Source organism: Myxine glutinosa, chromosome 1, assembly GCF_964187855.1.
Source record: "Myxine glutinosa chromosome 1, kmMyxGlut1.1, whole genome shotgun sequence".
Classification (NCBI taxonomy): Eukaryota; Metazoa; Chordata; class Myxini; order Myxiniformes; family Myxinidae; genus Myxine; species Myxine glutinosa.
The window spans coordinates 162,459,308-162,486,363 of NC_136261.1; the positions used below are offsets into that span (position 1 = coordinate 162,459,308).

The following is a 27,056-nucleotide window of genomic DNA, read 5'->3' on the forward strand; positions in this document are numbered from 1 at the left end:
TGACAATCTTCTCCATTTTCCCCTATTTTCTACATCTTCCCTTGTTAACCCCCTTGTCCGCATTTCTTCTTCCACCACCTTTAGCCAAGTCTTTCTTGGTCTTCCCCGTCCCCTACTTCCTTCGACATTCATTTCCATCACTCTTCTCAACCAGTCACTTTCATCCTTCCTCAACACATGACCAAACCATCTCAACCTGTTTCTCTTCACAGCATCCATCACAGGCTCTATTCCCATCATCTTTCGCAAATCATCATTTGTCTTCCCCTCTCTCAACGATACTCCACACATCCACCGAACCACTGTGACAATTTATTATTATTTATGACAATTTGTGACGCATATTATTCAAAGAATCTGCATTTTTTTTTTAATCAGCAGGCTGGTAGTGTATAAAGTCGATTTCGGGAGCTGCTTGTGCAATCCATAACAGTTAACATCTCGACAACATAAACATTCACTGCCATGATGTCATGGAGAGTATCAGTAAGAGCCAAGAAGCACAATAATGAATGAAGGGATGTGTTTACATCGAAACTCCAAAAATAAAGAAATCAAGTTCAAAATACAAGGTATCGCTTTAAATCTGCAGAGTATCTTTTTCTGACAAGTCTGTTTGCAAGAGACAACGGTCATGCACCATGGATGACCGTCTATCCTTGCTCAATCTCCCAGGGTGGCTTATCAGTCCAATCCAGGAATGACACACTTGCAGGAGTTACATATATATTTAAACTGGATACTCACAGCACTACTGCTTTCTCAGTGTTTTCTCCAGCTGAAACAACCATTTTTGTTCACTTATCTTTTTGCCTGTTTGTAGCACATGCTTCTGCTCACCTGTCTTTTGCAGCTGTCTACTCGTCACACCTTTTTTAAGCCTCCTCCTGTATGATGGAGATCAGAGGATGCTTATAGCTGTTGTTGGGTTCGGTTCTGCAACTAGTACCCCCATTTTTAAATGGTATTCCAGAATTCCTTCAACCTTGGAGTACCAAACCACCATTTAGATTGTTTTTTTTTTCTTCCTTTACTGCCAATTTCCAAGCAGCAGCAGGGTGGGACTTTCGGAATGAAATTTTGCACTAATCATGGAAACAGAATGTATGCGAGGTTGATGTATTTTAACCTTTCCCTAATTTGAGGTCATGACCCAATTATAGACATTTTATCATTTTTCAACAAAATTCGACGAAGGCCTGTCCTATCGGAATGAAATTTCCCTCTCCAGATTGCTCAAAACAAGGTGCATTTATGCTTAATTTACACCATGCCCCCACCGAGGTCAAGGTCAAATGGTGGGATGAAATATATTTTTTTGTCATTACTCAATTTTGTCAATGCGGAAGCTCAAAAACCGCTTAGCTTTCCAATATGTTCTTGCATCATAATAGAGAGCTTCGTAAGCGAACCTCAATGCCAAATGCATGTATATATAAATCCATTCAAAATTTTATGTGAATCCATTCAAAAGTTCACTTTCATTTAAAATTTCACGGAAAAATTTTTTTCAAATTTTTCCCCATTCCCTTGGGAACAAAATTTCATGTTGTCATTTGAAATGTCCCTTCCATGATCCGCCATCTTGTCCCTTTCATGATTCGCCATCTTGTCCCTTCCATGATTCGCCATCTTGTCCCTTCCATGATCCGCCATCTTGCTCACGTGATCTTGCTTTGGTCTGGCGCGACCGATAAATTATTTTCACCTGGTGATTAAAATCAATAAATTACAATACAGTACTGTACAGAACGGATTTTGAATTCGAAACCGCTCATCATTTACGCCAGCTACACCGACTTTTTTTTTTCCACCAGCTACACCGGATTCAGTTTTCCGACAGCTACACCGACTTCATTTAAGCCAGTTACACCGATTTCAGTACATACCTGCCAGTCGGACCTACGTACCTGGTCCAGTCGACTAGAAGTCTAGACTATATAGCCTACAGTAGGTAAGTCCTGCATTCTATCCCAATCTATCCATTCAATAAAATTAATTTGAATTTTAATTCTAAGCCCAAGATCAAACCAGCTAGCCTAGCTAGGCCGAGGCCTACAGATGTTTGCGAGGGCTGCGTACTCGATCGACTGACCATTGTCGACGAAGCTCTCACTCTACGCAATGCGTATTCATATTAGTGGATTTGCACTGAAGTTGTGCACCTGATTTTTTTTGGTGTTCTTGACCAACTTTTTAAAGATTGTGACCTAATTAACAAAAACCACCTTCTTCATCACAACAAGAATAATTTTCCTCTGATTTTCATGATGTCAAGTTTTATGGATAGATTCTAGATGGGACGCATTTTCTTAATTTACACACGATCCCTAAATATTGAAGGTCACGGTCATATGGCGGCCAGGAAAAAAATATGGCCATCATTGGATTGCCGGCCAAGAAAATGGGTAAACCGGGGAGGCATACACTTGGCGATCACAGATAAATATTTACAGTGAAAATATTGCTTCACAAAAGAGTTAAGTAAACCTTTGAACCTTAATATGTTCTGGTCTTCCACTGTGAAAGGCAAAAGCCAAACTTTCATTAGTTTTTCCAAACTGACAAATTTAGGTATTAGACCTTTTTCATAAATTTTACTTGAAAAAGCAAAATGGAAATTCAGTAACTCCATGCCATGCACAGGTGTCCATTTTATTCAGTCAGTGGCCATTTTTTATATGTACGTATATAAATATCAAACTTGACTGAAGAAGAATTTTCAACAGTACATATTGGAGTCCAGAAATTACATGACACTGGAAACATCTTTTGTATGATGAGAAAAACAAAACGTGCATACATACAATGACTGCTGCAATTTTTTTTAAAATTTAAACCAAAAGGCAAGCAGCCAATCATCGATCAGTAAGAAGCCAAGATAAATAATCTCAGACATAACTGGAGAATGACGAATCTTGAACAATTACTTGGCTTCTCAATGCAGTGACAAAACATTGCATGGGCAGCTCCTGCACACTCAATTTTTAAAAGTGAGAAATGCTATTCTCCTATTTTTCATTCCCTCTTAGCAGTATAAAATAATTCAGTCTCCATGTCTTCCAGCATCACCAAATATCTCTTCAGCAGACATAGGTTTGATGATAGCCCCCATCTGTGTGTGCACTCTTGGCTGAGTGAGCAGACGAGCCGCTTGTGAGGGTATCCAGGTGGTGCCCAGTGGGCCACGTAAACTCTGCTCAAAATCTGCTGCTGTGTTGAATGGGTAAGGTATCTCTGCCACCTGAGGAAAAAAGTCATGCCTTTGCTATTATTTTGTCAAAATAGCATTGTTGCTTGAGGGGTGATGGTAAATGACCAAATAATCGAAATGTGGAAATTTGATGCGATCCTACACACAAAGCCTAGAACAAGCCCCCAGCTGACCCCTTCCATTAAAACAAGTAAATAAATATAACGCAAAAGCATGCATATGCACACAATTCTGGTATAATGAATACGTAGTACACCCATTCAATAAAACAGCAATTTTAGTGACTAAATACATCATCATGACCAATTAAAACTTTGGTATAAGAGACACAAAAAATTAAAAGTAAAACAACAAGAGTGAGAATTACATTGCAATACATATCTCCTCCCAAGATTCAGTTCAATATCAGTAAACACATCCCTTTACTTGGGTGGTGTATAATGCCGTGTTTAGCACCAAAACATATAAACCCCTGCGGCCTGCACATACATGAAGGAAAAACAAAGGTACAGCTTATGTGCATATATAATATGTTGTGGTTATATACCTGGGATCATTCCAATTGCACTGGGGCATGAACCAACATCAGGGCCTAAGGCCTGAGGCCTGCCGATCTGTGCTGCTTCATGGAATGGCAGTGCATGATTTTAATTGGGGTGGAGTCAGGCCAGCTGTCCAGCCAATGGGTGTAAAGCAGTGTGGTGGAGTCAGGGCAGCTGAAAACTGAACCATGTACAAAGTGATATTTTGTAATTTCAAAAAGAGCATAAATCCATGAGAAATTGACGAAACACCCCAAAACTCAAAATTGTTCCATAACTTAAAATAAAGACATGCACCAAGTTCAGTTGAATATATTAAAGGGTTTGGGGAAAAAAAAATCCCAGAAATGCCAGGCGGACAGATGAAGAGCAAACCAATAGTCCACCTTCGAAGAGAGGACGAATTAACAGCAATCTTTCCCACCAGCAAAGATAAATAAATAATTCTGCATTGCTATGGCAGTGCAGAACTGCAACTCAGAGGAATCTTCTTCCAAACGATCAGCCGAAGTTATGTGGCCTGCCTATTTTTACAGATTCAAGATCTTCCAGTTTACCGAAATAGCGAAATAGCGAAATAATTTTCAATACAGTATATTGACCAGTCCACAGATCATTTGTTTATGAAAACAAGACTATATTGGCGTTGCCACAGAACGTTGGTGGTGCTGCTTGTTAATTGTAGTGATGCTACTTTAATAATTTACCATTTACAGCAACTTTACAGGAGCAATCTATTTCTCAGTCAAAAGGAAGCGCACAGAAAGTTACTTATTGCTGAAGGAGTACATTGAATCACCAAAAGGCACCAAAAGGCAGTAACTCAGAGAAAACTACTGAGCATTTTGTTGATTACAGAAGTTTTTAAAATCCTCTTACACTTGACATTATTGAACACAAATTAAAAAAACACGGACCTTTATGTTAACTATGGGATGGGATGTTTAAGAATTTTGGCATCGATTTACAATAAATCTTTAAAAAACAAAAACAGAAATACAAAATAAACAGAGAGTACACCCCATATGTACTGTACACCGCTTAGGAACTGCACTTTAAACCATAGCTCACAAATTTCAAGCGATATCGGAATCCCTCACAGCGAGTTCCATATCAACAGCATTCTCATGAGGCACAAAATCGGTAAATAAAGCTACAAAATGTGAATAGACAACAACGACGGCAGAGACAAAGATGACGATGACAGAGGTAAATACAACTTCGACGATGACAGAGGCACATACAAAGACAATAGCAAAGACGTACACAATGACGACGGAGACGTACACGATGACGGCAGAGACAGACACGATGACGGCGGAAACACATACAACGACGACGGTGGAGACGACAGCAGAGATGACAATAGAGACGACAACAGTACCTGGTGCTGGGCAAGAGCTGCATTTCGTTTTTCACTGAGAATAACGTGAGGAAGACTTCTATCTTTCCGAGGTACAACTGGTGAGGCTCGGATTGTGAAACTGCCACAGAAAAAGAATCAATCAATGGCTGTCCACAAAACGAAAATAAGAAGGCTGGGCCAAAAAGGGGATAGGGAAAGAAAAAAGCATGGCTCCACTCGTCAACATACACCTGTGACGTACCAGCGACGTTTGCGTGGATTTGGTGCTATCCCTCCACCTGACCATTCACCCCATCCTGGTAGGGTGAGATCCTTGACCTGTGGAGCCTCAGAGGCAACCTTTGCATTTTTCTCTTTGGAAAAGTCTCCCACAACATCATCACCAGAAAACGCCTCCACAATGAGTGCTCGCTGGCTTTTGTCTCCTTCCCACTGAGAAAATAACAACATAAATACATCAATAAATAAATGTTGACAATTCATGAAAAGTATTTTTGCCTGCAGGTTGCATCATGTGGCTAAGTCTTCATCACAATGTCAAGATCATATGGAATTTCGAGGATGTATTACAATACTGAGAAATATAGTGGGCCATCCAAAACAAAAAATTGAGAAAAAAAAAGTTTAAAGTTCAGGTTCCAATTGCATTGAACAAAGATCAGCCTCAAGTTTAAACATTAAAGAAAATGGCCGTTAACCACAAAGGTACAAACAGTTAACTCATTTTGATCATATGTGAGATAGACCAGTTTACTGCTCAGAGGCTCATTCCAAGGAGTTTTAATATAACTAAAGTATCCTATCAGGTTTCAAGCACTACAATGCCAAAAGCAGGCCAAGAAAAGAAAAATGTTTATTTGCAATGGCAATAAGGTAATATCAATATTTCTGCTTACCTCATCCTCCACAACAAGGGCACCCTCTCCTTGTTCAGTTTTGTCCTTGTCCAATATTTCTGTCAATACCTGCTTTCTCCTGTCAATAGAGAGAGAATAGCATAGATTTATTGATTTGGAAAATGACTATCAACTCTCCTCAAAACAAAGACATCATTCTTCAATGTTACAATTATATTTAGAGACAACTGACGAAACAAATGCTGAGTCTCCATTAGCACGTTTATATATCTGAAGAAGCAGACAGCTGGAAAGTGGGAGGATCATATGCACCAAGTCTCAATTCACATTTCCCAGAGAACTAATGAAGAGAATACCGTGGGTAGTGTCTATGCAGCAATGTCGGACAAAGCAGGAGTCTCACATGAAGTTGCTTACTCTCGAGCATCACAAAATGGAGCAAAACAAACAGATGACGATAGTTTTTTTTCGGACATGATGTTTCGCAGAGACATCAGCATTAACATCATGACCAGAATTATAACAGTCGCCCAAAGCCCCCCATCTAAGCTGAATTACATGTTACAGTGTAATCTGCGGAGTAAATTTAGGTCGATAGAAATGTTGTCGTGCAAGCGTAATCCAGTGCAAATCAAAGGGAGGTGCAAGGTGCCTCTCCCTTTATATAAGGGATCGTTTATCTGTATGCAGCTTTAACATGGGGACTGAAATAATTTCTCCGCTTCTACTGAATGAAATGAGCTGCAAATTTCAGAAGTAAATGCTTTGGACATGGAGGTAATATGGTGCAAATTTCAGCAACATCTGTTTCTGCATTTTGGAGTTTTATTTAGAAAACCCTCAAATTCTCGTTGGTGACTGTCCGTCCATCTGCCCAAATCTCAAGGTCTATACATTGAAACTTGGAATATTCTTGTAATCTTGAAATTATTATTTATTACGGAAATTTTTATTATGTAAATATGTATTTATTATGTGAATTTATTGAACTTGTGTAAATATTCTTGTAATCTTGTACTTGGAATATTGAAACTTGGAATATTGAAATTAGCCAATAGGTCCAGATAATGGCTTTCGAAACAAATTCCACAAGTGCCATAGTTTTTGCTTTAAAATTTAATTTATATACATATATATATACATATATATATACACATATATATATATATATATATATATATATATATATATAAATATATATATATATATATATATATATATATATCAAGTAATGAACGGCGGTTGGGAATTATATACACGATATCCATTTTTCCATTCTCCAACCTATAGCTTTGTCTTTAAAAACTCAACGTTTCGGCCAGCAACCCAGCGTGCGCCGAGTCTCCACTAGCCTTCATCAAGAGAAGTTCCCTATGGGACAATGTGAACGTGCTGGCGGCATCCCCAAACCGGGCCAGGAGGCGAATACTGGAGGCCTGGCACACTGGCCAAACGCGGGCACCATTGACAGAGGAGACTGTGGCGTTACCACAGGCATACGGACCTCTCATGCATAAATACACCAGAGAGACATCGATGCGTGGAGGAGGACAAAGACAAAGTGGGACATAGCCGACACAGGCAACATGGACAACAAAACACTATACACCGCTCAAACACGCACAAAACACTTGCAACATAAGCCGAGCATGGGTCCATGGTCACGAGGTCTCGCAACGCAGCTTTGTGATTGGTTGATAGAATAGGCCCCCCCCCCCCCCTCCCAGATATATCTGGGAGGAGGTGAACAAGGGAACTTTTCTTGATGAAGGCTAGTGGAGACTCGGCACACGCTGGGTTGCTGGCCGAAACGTTGAGTTTTTAAAGACAAAGCTATAGGTTAGAGAACGGAAAAATGGATATCGTGGATATATATATATATATATATATATATATATATATATATATATATATATATATATATTATATATATTTATATATATATATATATATATATATATATATATATATATTTATATATATTTATATGTAAATTAAATTGAATGAATAGGATATATATATATATAAATAAAAAAAAGTATATATATATATATATATATATATATATATATTGTTACAGACGCGGTTTTGGATGTTAGTTTACCGAGCGGTTTGGTATGACCGCGTCTGCACAGTTTACCCGATTATACTCGAACGTTGGCCGAGTCGCGCTACGCTAAATCAATTGAGGAAAGGACACAACGGCTGGGTTAAATGACACGACACCAGGGGTACAGTTCTCAAGACCTCCGGAGGAGGTTATAATATTTGTATGCGGAACGTTTAGATTACAAGGACAAGAGGTACAGCATAGGAAGGTGGGCACTTAATCACGGTCTTATCTTATTCCCGACAGACCACAGATAAACGGGACAAGACTGACTCACACAGGGATTGATGGCAAGGAAGGGCAGGTAGTCGATGGACAGCACAAGGTGCACCTTGGCTCAGGGACAGGATAGCGCGGTCCAAAAGATGCAGGGAGGTATCGTCGCGCTGGAGGTGGCGTCTGGTTCTCTTCAAGCTGGGGGCGCATCTCACGTCACGTCCGGTAAGTGGCTGCGTATATCCAGCGGGGAGTGACACGCCCTCGGCTCGTTAGCTCCGCCCCAGATGGAATCGGCCCGCCGCTTCTTATTGGGTGCTGGGGGTTACCGGGCTCCGCCCTTGACGAGGGGCCGACAGTCAGCCCCTTCGTGGTAACCCCGTCGGAGCACATGGGCAATGGCGGCTAACCAAGCCGGAGTGAGGACGCACACTCCCCGCGCGCTGTTGTTGTAGTTGTTGTTGTTTCATGAGGAAGATGGGAGGAGGTATGGGGAGGTCCTAAACTCACTACTGGTGCCATACAATCACATTCTGGTGCAACGAAGAGTCAGAATTAATGGAAACGAGTCCTTAACTGACATAGACTAAGAATAACTAGCAAGATGTCCGAAAGTTGTCTACGTGAGATGCGGTGGACCTGGGCACGACATTTAATGGGGGAAAAAGGGGAAGGTCGGTTCTACAGAGTGTTGTTTACAGACAATGGGACTAGGGAATGGGGGATTGGGGATAGTTGGGGAGTATTGGGGAAATAGGGGAATATTTACAAGCGGATATGGATGGAGGCCAAATCCCATATCCGCAACATTGCACCCTTCTCTACCTCGGGGCGTCCCGACCCGATAAATCTTTACCTACTTTAGTGTGGCACTCAGATGTAGTTCCCTCTACTATTAACTCTACCCTGAGTGCGACAGTTTTACAGATGTTCACAAATGAGTAAATATGTCCCCCTGCGACGTTGCACCCTTCTCCTCACAGAAACACACCCACAGGATAACCGAATCGCGGAAAGAATTCTCAAACTAAACATACAGCCGGTAGGGAGCATTATTTACACAAGACTACGCTGATATTTACACTACGATCCAGGACCTGTTTTTGGAGGAACACATGCAGATGTTATGCATAGAGAGAGCACGCATGCCAGCATCGATACACCAACCCACGAGTGCTCTGTGGCCTTACGGCCTTTAATAATGTGCAGAGCACCCCATCCAAGCACCAAAAGCACCACCCCATAACACAGTCAGCACCATCCGGTGCACCAATAAAATGTTCGATAGTCACCGGTGGTGTCGCAGCCGGCCGATGTTCTGCCGCTGGTCTTGCCTTCATGTGGTGCACTTGGCCTTCTGGCTTCTTTCAAAAATAAAGAAAGGCGCCAACCGCGTCCATTTCTAAATTGTGGCCGTCAGGGGGCCAACTATTAGTGGTTCACCTGTATGGCATAGGTGCCACGTTGACCAATAGGTCCATCCATGGGTGGGGTGGTGCTTGCCCGCAAAAGAACTGCGGTCCATGGAGGGTGGCCACAAAAATTGCGGTCCATATGGTGTATCGATCCCGGCAGCAAGCAGCGAAAGTGCAGGCCCACAACTGCGGAGCCAGCACCTCTCTCTCCTCTCTCTCTGCCTCAAAGCCAGATCCTCGGAGGTGGGAGACAAAAGAAGCAGACAAGTGAGTAAGGTGGTAAGGGTGCAAAAGTGCACGCAACACACGATGATGCACACTGGGGGCACATGGGAACCAGGTGAGACAGGTACGTTCCTACCGTACGCCCCCCCCCCCCCCCCCACCAGGTAACCTACATGGCCCCTCCCTTACCCCTTACTGTATCCACAAAACACAACACTACCCATAAACATCTACTTTACAAATCAACAACCGTCCCTACTGTCTTCCCCGTTCCTCCCATAAACCAAATTCGTCTTCTCTCCCTCCTAACCAATCAAATTTGCCATTTTCAACTCTCATCAAAATTTGCCATCTCCAACTCAACATCATAATTTGCCATCACCAATTCATCATCAGTCCCTCCTAAGGAGGGAGAGATGGAATCACCCCAATGTCTCATCCACGTCGTGATGCGTCTCACCAATCCTCACAGCAATTCTCATTTCCTGCAACACAGAACAAAGAAAACACAGGTGTGGAGTCATCATCATCACCACAGGTAAGTGGCTGCGTATGGTGCGACAGGTTCATCAATCCTAACTATTTCCTAAATGACTTTAACAACTTTACATTACCCGGGGTCTTTCTCCTGCCAAACCATTGGCCCTCTTACACTATGGGTTCTAAAAACCAATTCCCATTGACCAAACTGTGGTGCTTTTCAATTTGGGGTCTCACTCCCCCGATTCATCTCCCGGTGCCCTCGCACAATTTCTGGGCCGCGACGTGTAACTCTCCCAGCAGGTCTACCCACCTGCACACCTCCACCACTGCAGTTGCCTCCGAGCTTACCTGCTCCTTACCCTAACCTAACTACCTGGGGAAGGCCCTCTGGCGCTCTCCCCACTCGGTGACCTCTCTGGCACTGGGCTACCCGGGTCCGTCCTCCGGATCCTCGGGCCCCACTGACACTAACGGCTCCCAGAGCCCACCTGCGGCCTCACCTGGCCGACATCCTCACAGTGGTGGAGTGCCCAACCAACTACACACACTAACAGGCTACACGCCCAGCCATTTCCACAACACTAATGCACCCATCCGCAATACCATCCTGCAACCGCACCACAAATGCCAATATCCAACCACAATTTACCTATACCCTCTACCTAACACTTACACTACCCGCCCCCGGGTATCCGTGATGGGGGTCCACTCTTCCCCCATCCACACCTTCGCACCAGGCACACCACTCCGTACCACTTACTCCAACTCTCTCCACACCACTCATTCCAATACTCCATGTATTCCACACACCTGTACTTGCACACCTGTGCTCTCACACCTGGTGCCACCTGCACCCTTCTCTCCCCGAGCGCATTCGCGCTGATCCACAACACTCACTACTCATCCACTGCTCCACACACCTGTCCAGTTCTCACACACACGGCATCATCTCATCTAACTACTCCCCTCTGAAACTCGCGCTTCCCAGTCGTCCCTTTTAACTATTGCGCTCCCTCGTCATTATCATCCACACTAAACTACCTGCGTCCCCACTACAGGTATCAGTCACTAACTAAACTTAACGTTACCTAATGTCATCTTCGCTAGATCCCTACACACCATATCCTAACCCACCCGGGCTAGTTTTCACTGCCATACACCCCATAAACTATAGCGCATTTGCCCCCCCATGGGAAGGGTGGCAGGGATGCCACCCTTACCCACAGGGCCCATCGCTCACTACCAATTTTGCACATCAAATTTCAACAAATCAAAAATTTGCCAATCACTACTCATCATCTGCCAATCATTACTGCCAATCCTTTGCCAATCATCAAATTTTGTTTTTCTAATTTCGGGGCCAAAACACTAACCTCATCACATAGTCTACTCACTAATGCCTCTCGGTGCGCCAATTTACTTCTAAAGCTCGGCTGCGTACAGCCAAGCCATGAATGCGAGTTGTTCTGTGCCAGCGGCTGGATGCGTCCCGCATTCGGGGCAGGGACGGGGGCTTACCCGGCCCGAGACCCCACGCACCATCTCGGCACGGAGCCATCCCATGGCTCGATCTCGACCTGCCGGAATGCCTCAACAAAAAGTGGTTGCCATGACGACCCTTCCTATCCAGCTGCCCGCTCCGCCTAGTGGAGCACGGACGCGGCCGTTCAAAGCGAGGCCCGGCACGCACCGAGGGCCCGCTTCGGCTAAAAGTCGCTCTAACCTCTAACCCGGTTACCGTCGATGCTTCACCTGGATGCTTACATGCATACGCTACCCCTTCCTTGCTCATACATCCAGCCGTTTCCATGCTCCTCGTACCTTTCCTTACACACCCAGGTACACTCATTCCACTCACAGCCTTAGTCACACACCTGACCACCGAACACTTTGGCACACATTCGTCGGTCGCACACCTCACCAACACACCTCTTCGCGCCCCCTCCTCGGTCACCTCCTCTGTGACAATCACAGGTGTGCACTCACTCGCACACCCAACCACGTGCCTCACTACCAATTCCAGCGTGCATTCCCACCCACGCTCTACCATTCCAGGTGTGCTTCCTTTCTCACCTGCCACAACCAACTCACGCTCCTGGTCACTCTCACTACTCACCACCATTCTTGACAGCGCACTCACCCTTACTCTCGACAGCACACTCCTTCCCCATGCACCTGTCCGTTACACACCTTTCTCGCGCACACTCTTACGTTACACCCTCTGTAACACTCACCACAGGCGTGCATTCTTCCTTGTCTTTGACAGCGCACTCTTTCCCCATGCACCTGTCCGCCACACACCTTTCTCGTGCACACTCTTGCGCACACTCTCCCGTCACACCCTCTGTAACACTCACCACACCGCGCTTCCATGTGCTCCCTCGCACATGCGCTACGACCGACTCACTCTCGCCAGCACCCTCACTCCTTGGCACGCACTTTTTCCTCACACACCCCAGAGTCGGACTTTCTCGCACACCTCCTTTTTCGCACACCAGACCTGTCGCACACTTCACCAACGGCCTCTCACGAACACCCGGGTCCATCTCGACCCCCAAGCTTCTTAAATCACCTGGCGCATCATACGCACGACCATATTGGTCACCACTTACACCGGGTCCTCTTCCTCTTCGCTTCTCCTCCATCACCTGCGAATCCCTCATCCGGTTAATGAGCACATCATCACGATCCAAACACAGACTTTGGACCAATTCTTTTATCTCCTCTTTTATCTCTTTCTTATCCTCTCTCTGTCGCTTCTTAATTTCGCTCACCCCTTCTTCCACTTCTTCTAATTTCTGCTTCACCTCTTTTATTCCCCGGTACGTCTCCTCAAGCTCGTCCTCCAAGGCTACCTTGACCGTTTCCATGTGCGTCCTCACCTGCCGGTCCTTCGTCTCCATTACCTCTATCACCTCGTCCAACCTCGTTGTCAGTCCCTCACGTACCATCTGACATTCCCTCTTCGTCGCTATCAAGTCGTTTTTTATGTCGTTTTGTGTCGCTTTTAACCCTCCTAATACCGCAGTGTTCCTTTGAACCTGCTCCGTTAGTCCTTTTTGTCCCTCCGTCAGCTGTTCCACCTCCTGCGTCAGGTCCTCTATGCCCCCTTGTAACTTTACAGTCCCCTTTCTCACCTCCTTCTCCATGTGCTCCTTACAGTGCCTCACCTCCTCGCGCACTCCTCCGACCTCCTCACTCACTCCTCTTCTGATCTCTTCTCCCATCACTTGCATCTCCTGCCCAGATGCCACCCTCATCTGCTCCATTTCCTCCCTGTGAGCATCCAGTTTGGTTTCTACCCCCATTCTGACCTCCTCTATCTGCTGCCCCATTTGTTTAACTTCCCTTTCCGCTTGGTCCCTCATGTCCCTCAATTTGCCTTCCATACTGTTTTCTAACCCCTCTAACCCATTTTTCACTCCCTCTATCTGATTCTCCTGGGCAGCCATTCTATTTTCCACCCCCATTAACCCATGTTTCACCCCTTCTATCCCATTGTCTAACCCCTCTAATTTCTTGTCTAATCCCTCACCGGTACCCCTCGCTTCGTCCCTCATTGCCCCCATTTGGCCCTCTAATCGCTCACTATCAGCCCTCATTCCCACAATTTGGTTTCCCAACCGCTCACTATCAGCCCTCATTCCCACAATTTGGTCTCCCATTCGTTCCATAAGGGCCCTCATTTGCAGGAGGAAAAGGTTCGAATCCACCAGCGGCGCTACCATGGTCGCGGGCGTGGTCGCCGTGGCCATGTGCGAGGCGCCATTTTGTGCGTCTGCTACCCTCACTGCTTCGCTCTCCTCATGTCCCTCATTTTGGTCCTGGATCGACCCTGCCTCACTCTCCTCTACCGGAACCCAGCCGTCTTGGTCTGCCATAGCGCGACTTTCAAAATTCGGGTTTTTATATTTTTTGTAAAACACAATTAAATTTCGCTGTTATAATTTTGAGCGCGTGAAACGCGCTCCGGATCGAATCCCACTTCCCGACACCAAATGTTACAGACGCGGTCTAGGATGTTAGTTTACCGAGCGGTTTGGTATGACCGCGTCTGCACAGTTTACCCGATTATACTCGAACGTTGGCCGAGTCGCGCTACGCTAAATCAATTGAGGAAAGGACACAACGGCTGGGTTAAATGACACGACACCAGGGGTACAGTTCTCAAGACCTCCGGAGGAGGTTATAATATTTGTATGCGGAACGTTTAGATTACAAGGACAAGAGGTACAGCATAGGAAGGTGGGCACTTAATCACGGTCTTATCTTATTCCCGACAGACCACAGATAAACGGGACAAGACTGACTCACACAGGGATTGATGGCAAGGAAGGGCAGGTAGTCGATGGACAGCACAAAGTGCACCTTGGCTCAGGGACAGGATAGCGCGGTCCAAAAGATGCAGGGAGCTATCGTCGCGCTGGAGGTGGCGTCTGGTTCTCTTCAAGCTGGGGGCGCATCTCACGTCACGTCCGGTAAGTGGCTGCGTATATCCAGCGGGGAGTGACACGCCCTCGGCTCGTTAGCTCCGCCCCAGATGGAATCGGCCCGCCGCTTCTTATTGGGTGCTGGGGGTTACCGGGCTCCGCCCTTGACGAGGGGCCGACAGTCAGCCCCTTCGTGGTAACCCCGTCGGAGCACATGGGCAATGGCGGCTAACCAAGCCGGAGTGAGGACGCACACTCCCCGCGCGCTGTTGTTGTAGTTGTTGTTGTTGTTGTTGTTTCATGAGGAAGATGGGAGGAGGTATGGGGAGGTCCTAAACTCACTACTGGTGCCATACAATCACATTCTGGTGCAACGAAGAGTCAGAATTAATGGAAACGAGTCCTTAACTGACATAGACTAAGAATAACTAGCAAGATGTCCGAAAGTTGTCTACGTGAGATGCGGTGGACCTGGGCACGACATTTAATGGGGGAAAAAGGGGAAGGTCGGTTCTACAGAGTGTTGTTTACAGACAATGGGACTAGGGAATGGGGGATTGGGGATAGTTGGGGAGTATTGGGGAAATAGGGGAATATTTACAAGCGGATATGGATGGAGGCCAAATCCCATATCCGCAACAATATATTAGGGTGTTTCAATTTTCCGAAGTTGCTATTTTCGTGTCACTTTTCTCATCCCCTTGGTTCTATTCATCTAAGTGACTCGTATGCCAAATTTTAGACAAATTGAATAATATTTAGAGGTTGCACACTTCTGTCACTTTTGTATGGCTTCAGCATTGCGCACGCTGTGTTCAGATTGCGTCAGTGTTGCGTCATACGGGTCACTCCTCACTTGATCTTACATTGGGACAGCAAATTGTTGCCGACAGTTGTCACCGGGAATGTCAGAACTCTGGAAGACCGAGTTGATGTTCTCGTAACCGGAAAATATTTTGAACATCTGCTTGGAGTGCCTGTTGCGCAGGATGGAACTGGCGAGCAAATGGCACGAGTCGTCATTCAGGAGTTGAACTGATTCGGTATACGTGACCGTATCATTGGTCTCTCGTTTGACACTACAGCATCAAATACAGGACCTATACCAGGCCCTGATGCAGCACTGATTCAAGGAGCGTGTCTGAGGATTGAGAAGGAAGTTGGGCGAACTCTGTTGTGGCTGCCTTGCCGCCATCACACCCTTGAGCTGATCTTGAAGGGCATCTTCGAAGAGTGTTTCCGCATGCCATCAAGTGGTCCTGAGATCCAGATCTTTTGAAAGTTCTGAAAACGTTGGGATTTAGTCGATAAGAAGTCATATACGACCACACTGGACAAAGAAGAGCCTGTCCAACGGTTTCTAGAAGAGCCTGTCCAACGGTTTCTAGAAGACCAATGTCTGAAAATGGCTGACTACCTTCAAAAAGTCTTGAAAGATGCAAGCCATCCACGAGAAGATTACAAAGAGTTTTTACGTCTGTCTCTCCTCTTTCTTGGAGGTTGGACTGAAAGTGAAGTCAAATTCAGGGCTCCAGGAGCCCTCCATCAAGCAAGGTGGATGGCAAAGGCCATATATGCACTTAAGATTGTCCTATTCAATGAACAACTGGAGTTGACTGATCGAGAATTGAAGGGAATGAGAAAAGTAGCGTATTTTGTCAGCCTCGTATATGTCCGCTTTTGGCATGAGGCAATTGTGAGTCGATGGGCACCAAAGAACGACTTGGACATGATTCAACTTCTAAACTGTTACCCGGATAGAGATGTCAAGGAGAATGCTTTGAAGGTGGCTAAGAGACACCTTTGGTATCTGTCAGAAACAAATGTTGGATTGGCTTTCCTGGATGAACGTATTACTCTGGCAGAGAAGGAAATGATGTTCCAGAATTTGGAGAAGCTGGAAAGGAAGAAAGAATCGAGACGATTAGATGGAAAAAACCTAGTCTTTCAAGGAAAAAACCTGAGCGACCTCATCACCCGCCGTACAAAGACATTCTTTGGATACTTCGGGGTCGGTGACGTGGACGAATACTGCAGCGATGCGCTAAGAAGCTCCATCAACGCCCTTAAAGTGGTGAATGACACTGCAGAAAGGGGCATTGCCCTGATAAAGAAATTCAACAAGTCAGTCAGGGACGAACAGCAGCAGTTCCTGTTGAAGATCGTCGAGCACCACAAAAAAGCCGTCACCAAGCGAACAAAAGCAGGAGTTGCATCTTACGAAATTATCTAATGTAGTTAACATGAATGTTATTAAGTTCAGTTTCAACTTTTTTGATGTTTAGTTTTATTGCTTGTATTCTAGAATAAAAAGAATCAATGTAAATCTTTATACTTTGTTATACTAAGAATCATTGTTATACTTTATATGAATTGAAAAAATATATATATATATTTATATTTTAATATATATATTCAAAGCTTGTTTTGTACATCACATAATCAGATAACGACTAGATAATGAACAATATTAATATATATACTTATGTCAATAATTTATAGGGTATACTTACAATAAATATTAAGATTTGTGAATATTTGTACATGTTGAATTAATATGCCTATATTCATTTCATTATCTTGTATATGTTGAATTAATATGCTTATATTCATTTCATTGTGTTATGTTCAATGTTTTACAACTCTTTCGATGTCTTATTAATTTTTATTTTGCAAATAATCTTCTTCTTCTTTTATGAACTGGAGTAAAATTTCAAAAGTGTGCAGACTGTGCAACCTCTAAATATTACCTGATCTTTCTCAAAATTGGCAGACATTCTTTCCATATCAATAGGAATGAGGGCATGAGCAAAGTCAACAAAAATGTCATATTTTAATTTTAAACCTATAATATGAAACACCCTAAGATATATATATATATATATATATACATATATATATTTATATATATTTATATATATATATATATATATATATATATATATATATATATATATATATATATATATATATATATACATACATACACACACACAGTATATATATATATATATTGTTGCGGATTCGGGGGTCAGCGCTCCCCTTATCAAGGGGGGGTTAATCCCCTTGTCTTTTATCTGGCCAATTTGATCTCTCCAAACTCAATTTCCACGATTATTAATTCATTTTCTTTTTCCACCGGTGCATATGAATTTGCCCTGTCCAATTCGGCGGCCGTCGGGTTTTTCACACCCCGAGTTGGGATTTCTATCCCGGTCCACCCGGCTGTGCCTTGCTCAACGTCGCGAAACCCCCGCTCCTCTAGCCGCGTTACCTCGTCACGTACAAATGTGCTTTTCCCGCTTGACCTGCGGTCTATGTTCTCCCCAAATTTTTGTATGCGGTCACCCATTCTATTACCACACCCTTCAATTCGATTTCCCAATTGCTCACCCTGAGCCTTCATCTCGTCCCTTTGGGCATCTAATTTGCCATTTATCTTTTTCAATCCATTCAGGAGCTGCGCCATGAAGGCCTGCATGTCGCCCACCCCCATTTGCGCAGCGGGCGCGGCCCTCGTTGCCACATGCGAGGCGCCGCCATTTTGTGCACCTGCAACCCCCACTACCGCACCCTCATTGCTTTCTTCCTCCATCTCTCCCACTTCTTCCCTGGGGTCCTGGGTTGACTCTAACTCCTCATTTTCTACCTCTTCATTTCCCTCCACCGGCATCCAATCGCCTTGATTATCCATGGCACGATTTTAATTTGGTTTTTAAGACTAAATTTTGGCCGCTCGAAATTTTGACCAAATTTTTAAAGATGTTATAAAAATTTGGTTCGGGTCCGATCCCACTCCCAGACACCAATTGTTGTGGATTCGGGGGTCGGCGCTCGCCTTATCAAGGGGGGGTTAATCCCCTTGTCTTTTAAGCTGGCCATCCCCCAATCCTGGTAGCTATGACGCTCCTTCCGGTCGGAATTAGCTTGGGTGATTGGTCAATGAAGTCCCAAATACCTACTTACTAACCCGACCGTAAAGCAGGGAAATAACTCCCGCTCGAACCACGGACAAGATGGAAATTGCCGAGCGGTTAGCAATCCGCGGCCCGAGCCATTAACAATAAAACTAAACCCGATCCTGAGCGGTTCCGAAATCGTGCCACAGGTACTCAATTGAAAGAAAGGACGGAGGCGATCGGATTAGAAAAACCAAGAAGGAACAAGGTACATTTATTAACAAACCAAAGAGAAAACGAAAGTAATATACAGAAGAAGAAGAGCAAAAGGACACAGGGCAATCTTATCTATACAGTCTTACTTACAACCCCGGACAAACAGACAGACTCACACGGGATGGTAGCGGTAGGGGAGGAAGGTCCAGGCAGATGGTCCAGGCGATGGGATCCGGTCCAAGCTCCGGGTCCGCGGGCGAAGAACGGCAGGCAGCTTCGCGTGTCGTTGGGGCACGACCGGACCTTACATATGCGAGGGGCTGGAATGCTGCGTGCGTATAGCGTGCCGAACGCTCTCTCTCTCCCGATCAATCAAGGTCCGTATCAAACGGCAGTTCGTATCAAACGATGGTTCCAAGCGATCCTCTGCGCAGTGTTCTTATCATCCACCGTCTCCGCGCTGTTCTCTCAATAGCAACGGTCCCCTGCACAGTTCTTATTAGAATCAAGGAGTCTGTGGCGCAGTTCTTAAAGCAGTCCTCGTGCTTGCGCTTATATAACGCGCTTTGAAATCAATGCGCGCTTCATAGAGACACGCCCACCAGTGAGCTCACATCAGCCCTCGTTGGATAGCGAGGGCTCACCGGCTCCGCCCTTGACGGCTCGTTGACAGGGCCACGCTTCGTTCTTGGCGCTCCGCCTCCTTCTTCTCCAAGCTTGACCGCGTGCGTAATGGCGTTTGGAGTGAGGCAGCGAACGCTGCTGGGCGAGCAGAGGCACGTAACCGAATTTTGAGAGAGAGACTGGCAAAATGGACAGCATGGGGCCTATCTTATTTAATTAATGCAACGCAGATTCAACTATTGGGAACACAGCCTTGTCTGAAACACATACTAAGGAAATAACTGACAGTCCTATGGTGTCCTACGTGTTGCATGTGGACTAACTATGGGTGCGACCTTTGACCTTTTAAATGATGGAATATTTACAAGAAGTGATTATTTATTTACAACGTGAGGGGTTCTCAAAACCGCAACAATATATATATATATATATATATATATATATATATATATATATATATATATATATATATAGTATATTACACGGGCTTGGCTAGGCTCACTGCGCTCGCCTCACCACGCGTCGTTACTGAGGCACGGGCTTATTTTAGCTGAGGATAATGACTGTACCTGAGTTGCTGTGTTGTCATGATTTCCAGCAATCATAATACAAACAATTATTTTGCACAAATTTATCTGTAGTGTTTGTGATATTACATTTTTATAAACACTTTAGGTTGAAGATTTAGGTTGAAAAAATATATAAAATTCAAAAAGGACCCCTCAACACATACATACGGGAGGGGCAGGTGCAGACTGGAAGTTTGGGACGATTACACCTCACCACCACGTAATTCAAAACACCTCACCACCAAGTAATTCAAAACACCTCACCACCATGTAATTCAAAATACCTCACCCCCATGTAATTTAAAATACCTCACCCCCACATAATTTAAAACACCTCACCCCACCTAATTTAAAACACATCACCACCAAGTAATTTAAAACACCTCACCCCCACGTAATTTAAAACACCTCACCCCCACCAAATTTAAAACACCTCACCACCACGCAATCCAAAACACCCCACCACCACGTAATCCAAAACACCTCACCACCATGTAATTTAAAACACCTCACCCCCACCAAATTTAAAACACCTCACCACCACGCAATCCAAAACACCCCACCACCACGTAATCCAAAACACCTTACCAACATGTAATTCAAAACACCTCACCACCATGTAATTTGAAAAACCTCACCACCAAGTAATTCAAAACACCTCATCACCAACTAATTCAAAACACCTCACCACCACATAATTCAAAACACCTCACCACCAAGTAATTCAAAACACCTCACCATCATGTAATTCAAAACACCTCACCATCATGTAATTCAAAACACCTCACCACCACATGATTTAAAAACACCTCACCACCACATAATATAAAATACCTCACCCCCACCACGTTATTAAAAACACTTCACAACCACGGAAACAAAAGTTTCAGGGAGTAGTTCAGTGACAACAGACTGCCCAGATGTGTAGATAAATGACTTATATATATATAAATGACTGTACCTGAGTTGCTGTTTTGTCATGGTTTACACCAATCATAATTCTAACAATCATAATGCACAAATGTATTTGTAATATATGTGATATTGCATTTTCTAAACAATTGAAGTTGAAAACTTAAGTTGGAAAAAAAAAAATTCCCCAAAAAAAAAACGAAATTTTTTCAACTAAAATACCCTTAGGACATACCGACGGGAGAGACAGGTGCATACCAGAAGTTTGGTAGGATTTCACAAAAGTTTGAAGTAGTTCAGTGACGAGACAACACAACACAGGACAGACACTGCACAGATATATATATATATCTATATATATATCTGTGCAGCATCTGTCCTGTCCTGTGTTGTGTTGTCCTGTGTTGTCACTGAACTACTTTCTCAAACTTTTGTGAAATCGTACCAAACTTCTGGAATGCACATATCTCTCCCGTTGGTATGTCCTAAGGGTATTTTTGTTGAAAAACGTTCAAATTTTTTTTTTTTTTTTTTTTTTTTGGGGAAAACATTTTTTTTTTCAACTTCAATTCTTTATAAAATGTGATATCACGTATATTACAAATACATTTGTGCAAAATAATTGTTTGAATTATGATTGGTTTAAAACATGACAAAACGGCAACTCGGGTACAGTCATTTATCTATATATCTACACACCTGGGCAGTGTCTGTGTTCTCACTTAACGACTCCCTCAAACTTTTGTTTCCATGGTTGTGAAGTGTTTTTAATAACGTTGTGGTGGTTTTGAATCACGTGGTGGTGAGGTATTTTGAATTATGTGGTGGTGAGGTGTTTTTAAATGACGTGGTGGTGAGGTGTTTTTAAATCACATGGTGGTGAGGTGTTTTTAAATCACATGGTGGTGAGGTGTTTTGAATTAATTGGTGGTGAGGTATTTATAATTACGTGGTGGTGAGGTGTTTTTAATTATGTGGTGGTGAGGTGTTTAGAATTAGTTGGTGATGAGGTATTTTGAATTATGTGGTGGTGAGGTGTTTTGAATTACTTGTTGGTGAGGTGTTTTTAAATGACGTGGTGGTGAGGTGTTTTTAATTTCGTGGCTGTGAGGTGTTTTTATTCCGTGTTTTATGGCTGTGAGGTGTTTTTATTCTGTGTTTTATGGCTGTGAGGTGTTTTTACTTTCGTGGTGGTGAGGTGTTTTTATTACGTGTTTTATGGCTGTGAGGTGTTTTTACTATGTGTTTTATGGCTATGAGGTGTTTTTATTACGTGTTTTATGGCTGTGAGGTGTTTTTAATTTCGTGGTGGTGAGGTGTTTTTAATTTTGTGGTGGTGAGGTGTTTTTATTACGTGTTTTATGGCTGTGAGGTGTTTTAAATTACTTGGTGGTGAGGTGTTTTGAATTACTTGGTGGTGAGGTGTTTTGAATTACGTGGTGGTGAGGTGTAATCGTCCCAAACTTCCAGTCTGCACCTACCCCTCCCCTATGTATGTGCAGAGGGGTTCCTTCTTGAAAAAAAAACATTCAACCTAAATCTTCAACCTAAATTGCCTATAAAAATGTAATATCACAAACACAACAAATACATTTGTGCAAAGTAATTGTTTGTATTATGATTGGTGAAAATTATGACAACACAGCAACTCAGGTACAGTCATTAGCCTCAGTTAAAATAAGCCTGTTCCTCAGCATCGACGCTTGTGCGCGAGCCGAGCCAAGCTAGTATATATATATATATAAGCAAACACACACACACACACACACACACACACACACACACACACACACACACACACACACACACACACACACACAACCCCTTTACAAATATTGTTACGCAAATCTAACGTGCTGGCCCATTGGCCCAAAAGATAAAGCATCAGACTGCCAAGTTATAAAGGGGCACCAATTTGATTCATACAGCTGTATGAAGAAGTAAATGTATTTTATTTGCCAGATGTGGGGCGCTCCTTTATATGAACTTTTCTGGAGTATTACTTCGCTCCTTCTAAGAACACAAGGATAGTCCAGCATGCACACAATATTTTTTGAAAGCCCCTTATTTTGTATTGTTTGGCATTTTCTATAAGCTGTGGAATATGTCACTCCTTTCTATACTTTGCCACATGGCACATACATACCCTTATATAAAGGGGCCTTTTCTATGCCTCTGGAATTTTTCCCAAAAATGTACTAAATGGGGACAAGGAAGTAGTGTAACATGACCAGCTTCCCAAATTAAGCCAAGTACAGAAACTTATGAAGACACAAGCCTTCAGGAGCAAACCTCAAAGCAAAGATCACAAGGTGGCAAGTTCGAATTTTAAATTACTAGGGCATTGCCCGTACTATATCTATATCTAAAATTATATCCCCCCCCCTCTATTTACATGAAATGGTTTGGTCCAAAGCGAACGGCTTCCGGAGTTTGGTAAAGAAATCGCCATCGCGTGCACAAACGCGCAGGAAAGCGAATGAATCGCAAATTCGTTTTTATTAGTTTTAAAACATAGTTTAACGCCAACATAGTTTGCAAACGTGAAATAAATGAATACGCTCTCAAATGTGCCATCCGAGGCAGAGTGTGTCCGCCACGTTCGGCACACGCGATAGTTCGCTGCTCTCTGATTGGTTGAATCGTTTTTTGGACATAGCTCGGTAAGTAATTGTCCGATTAATATGAAACCTTGAAAAGGCACATCCTCGGGTCCCCAGCAATATACCTGGCAAGTTAAAAGTATATCGGACCCGTGGTTGTCGAGAAACAGCGGTCACAGACAAACAAACGTACAAACGTACAAACAAACAGAGATTACTGGAATTATAGATAGATATCACCACATTGTGTTTGGAGTTAAAGTAATGGACTAAGCAGCAAAATTGTACTTGACGTACCCAAAAAGGAAATCCAAAAGATTTACAACAATCTATCGAGAATAAAAACAGACATTCAATTATTTATGGATACAATACAACGAATACAAGGTTGAAGAATGGGCCGTGCTACGAGGGGGAGGTGGGGTCGTGGAGGGGAGGGGGAAGGAGTGGGGCATGCCACAGGGGAGATGAAGGGAAGCGATGGGGAAGGTCGGAGAGCGGGGGGGCGGGGGGGGGGGGGAAGGTTCAGGAGCAGGGAGGAGGAATATCCATTCCACAGATCACATCACGAAGGGAGGGGAGAGATTTCAAAGGAGATTTGAGAGTCTGGAGGTGTTTTAGAGGCATAGATGGGAATAAATTGAGTTTTAGAAGCATTAAACTTAACCTGATTACATTTGCCCCACTGGGATATCTTGTCCAAATTTGAATTTAAAGAGGAGGCTGTGATGAAATGAAATGTACATCGAGTGAGGGAAGATGGAGCAAATGGGAAAACCATGGAGGAATGTAATGTCGAGTCATCAGCATTTGAATAATTGTAGAAGGAAGAAGGTCATTGATAAAAAGAAGGAAGTGTTGGACGTAGGACAGAACCCTGAAGGACAACATTATTGATAAGGAAGGAGGGAGTTGTTCAATTATTCCAACGAGCAACGGTACCCGCCCTATGGGCGGGGCTTCAATTGGGAAGACCAAATGAAAAGGCAAAATATCAGAAATTGAAGGGTTTTTTTAAAATTTTAAACGATTCATATAAACATCCGTTGAATCATATCACATGCAAATCATCAAAATCTAAACAGTATCTTCAGAATTTCAATGAAATCCACATCACTATTGATATCGGTAAATATTATTCAATCGTGTTTCAAATCGTGATCGATACACTATGATCGTGATCGTGATCGATAATCGTGTTCACAATCGCTATGTCGTATGTATTCCCGATACGTGTACCAAATTCCCGATACGTTTAACTGTACCAAATCAACAGTTAAAAGGATTTTGAGCCGATAGGTGTTACGGCCTTGGCAAGATCGATGGAGACAGCATTTATTATACTTTTAATGAAGGACACTGTCTCAAGCCCCAGTCCCCATCACGGATGGGGCTCAGCGGTTTACCCGAGCCTGATGGCGAAGGGCAAGGTACACGCTGGCCCGTCCAGTGTAGCGGGCGTGCGGCCCTGGACATCGAAGGGCATTAAACATTAAACGTTCATTAAAGGATTATGAAACGAAAAACATTACGAAATTACATTCACACAGTCACGTCAAACACTACCGTGAACACATACATCGTCACAACATCATCACAATGAGAACATCGTCACAATGAACGTTATGCGAACGCGAATGTTATGCGGGAGTCCAAACCTGAGAATGCTGGAGACCAAAGCTGAAATTGGGAAAACTAAATAGCCTATTTTACTCCTGGAGATCCCAGGATTACCCACCCAAAATATATTTGCAATCGGTTCAGCAGTTTTTACGGTACCTTCGAACAGACAGACAGACATTTGGTGAATTATAGTAAGATGACAAACAGACAAACAAACAGAAGGGATCGTCACAATACTCTCGCATCTGGCCTAAAGCCGCAGCATGAGTACCAAAGCTGTTTACCAAACATCATTACTTGCTTACAGGTTGGCATGGTTGTAAAAATAATTAAAGAGATTCTCAAAAAAGAGTGTCCTGTTTGACAAATGGTCATCAAGAAATTCAACTTAAGCTTACCTTGCGTTTCCAGCCTTCATTTTTTCAACCACATGGTCGACCTTTGAAGTACAGTGCTCCTTTGTTGGATAATCAAATATCGAACACACATTGAACTGTCCAGGATCAATGTGATCTGCATGTGTAACACCAGAATGTTGTTCTCCATCGAGGTTATCTGAGAGAGCATAATCTTCTTTCATTGTTCTTTCCATATCTTCAACACTTGCTCGCTTATTATTAATTTGCCTTCTTGACTTTTCTTTTGTCTTCTTTGTTCTCTTTGCAGTCTTTATCTCAGTATTGCCTTTTTTGTTTGTTACAGTCTCAAGCTTTTGAAAAGCGAGATCCACTTCATCGTCAAGTTCCTCACCATCAACATTATCAAAAACAACTGAAGATGGAATGAGTAAATCGCTTCTTTTCTTGTTGTGCTCAAGTTTGACAACCCCAGCTTTTGCTTTCTGCTTCTTTTTACAGTTGGTGCTGTGAGTTTCTGTTGTAATTTCCATGAGATCTGAAGGAACTACATTTTCTTCACATTTTTCCAAGACATGTTCATCGCTTTTAGCAGACACATTCACACTGTTTTTAGTGACAGTCTTCATTTTATTTTTACATCTCATTCTTTTCCGCTTTCCCATTTCACTCTGAACTTCATTATTGATGGTCCGATTCTGTTTCCCAATCTGTTTCGAAAGTTTCATTGTTGGCTTAATGCCATCATTCTTAGAAATTGTTTCAAAAGCCTCCACATTCACATCACAAGATGAAAACAAAACTTCACAGTATTCATTACCTTCATTGAAGTCATTTATTGGTTCCGTTGAAAATACTTTTTGTCCTTCCTGTGCAAGCCTTGGAGCGGGATTAACTTGAAGTTTACACACAGTCTGCTCATCTTCAATGATATCATCATCAGAATCAATTTTCAACAGCTCTTCATTGTCCTTCATATCTTCAGCAACCTCAGAGGCTTCTTTCTTTTTGTCCTTACCCACCAAAGTCGCACAACTCTCTAATTGCACACTCGTGTGCATCCAGGGGTTTGTTGATGAGCCAAAGTCGCACGGTTTTGTTTCCTCATCGATGCTCTGAATTTCATCGTCTGAGCAACCATCATCAAACAATGTGGTTGTCAGCTGTTTCCTGTTCAGCTCCTTGGATCGCATCAGCTGCTCCTGAAGCTCAGCTCGAGCCTAGAAAATTAAAAATAAATGCATCATGATCGTAATCACAATCCTTAATTTTGGAAACAAAGTAGATCATCAAAATGTCATATTGTTACGTTCATTGAGGTTGAGGGATGGTGGGGTGGGGGTAGGGGAGAGCTAATATATATATATACATATATATATAATGAAGGTTTAAGCAC

General features: G+C 43.4%; 1 protein-coding gene across 5 annotated transcripts in view; it reads right to left on the minus strand.

The window, feature by feature from the left end:
* Positions 1-2,641: 2,641 nt before the first annotated feature.
* Positions 2,642-27,056, minus strand: part of LOC144892501 (uncharacterized) — a 38,152-nt gene continuing 13,737 nt past the window's right edge. For all 5 annotated transcript variants that reach the window (XM_078779462.1, XM_078779471.1, XM_078779467.1 and 2 more), the window contains 5 exons: positions 25,703-26,880; positions 6,019-6,097; positions 5,364-5,554; positions 5,141-5,240; positions 2,642-3,244 (listed from right to left, as the gene is read on the minus strand). In XM_078779462.1, the coding sequence (XP_078635588.1) occupies positions 3,047-3,244; positions 5,141-5,240; positions 5,364-5,554; positions 6,019-6,097; positions 25,703-26,880 (1,746 nt within the window). In that variant the 3' untranslated portion in view covers positions 2,642-3,046. The remainder of the gene's footprint in view (positions 3,245-5,140; positions 5,241-5,363; positions 5,555-6,018; positions 6,098-25,702; positions 26,881-27,056) is intronic.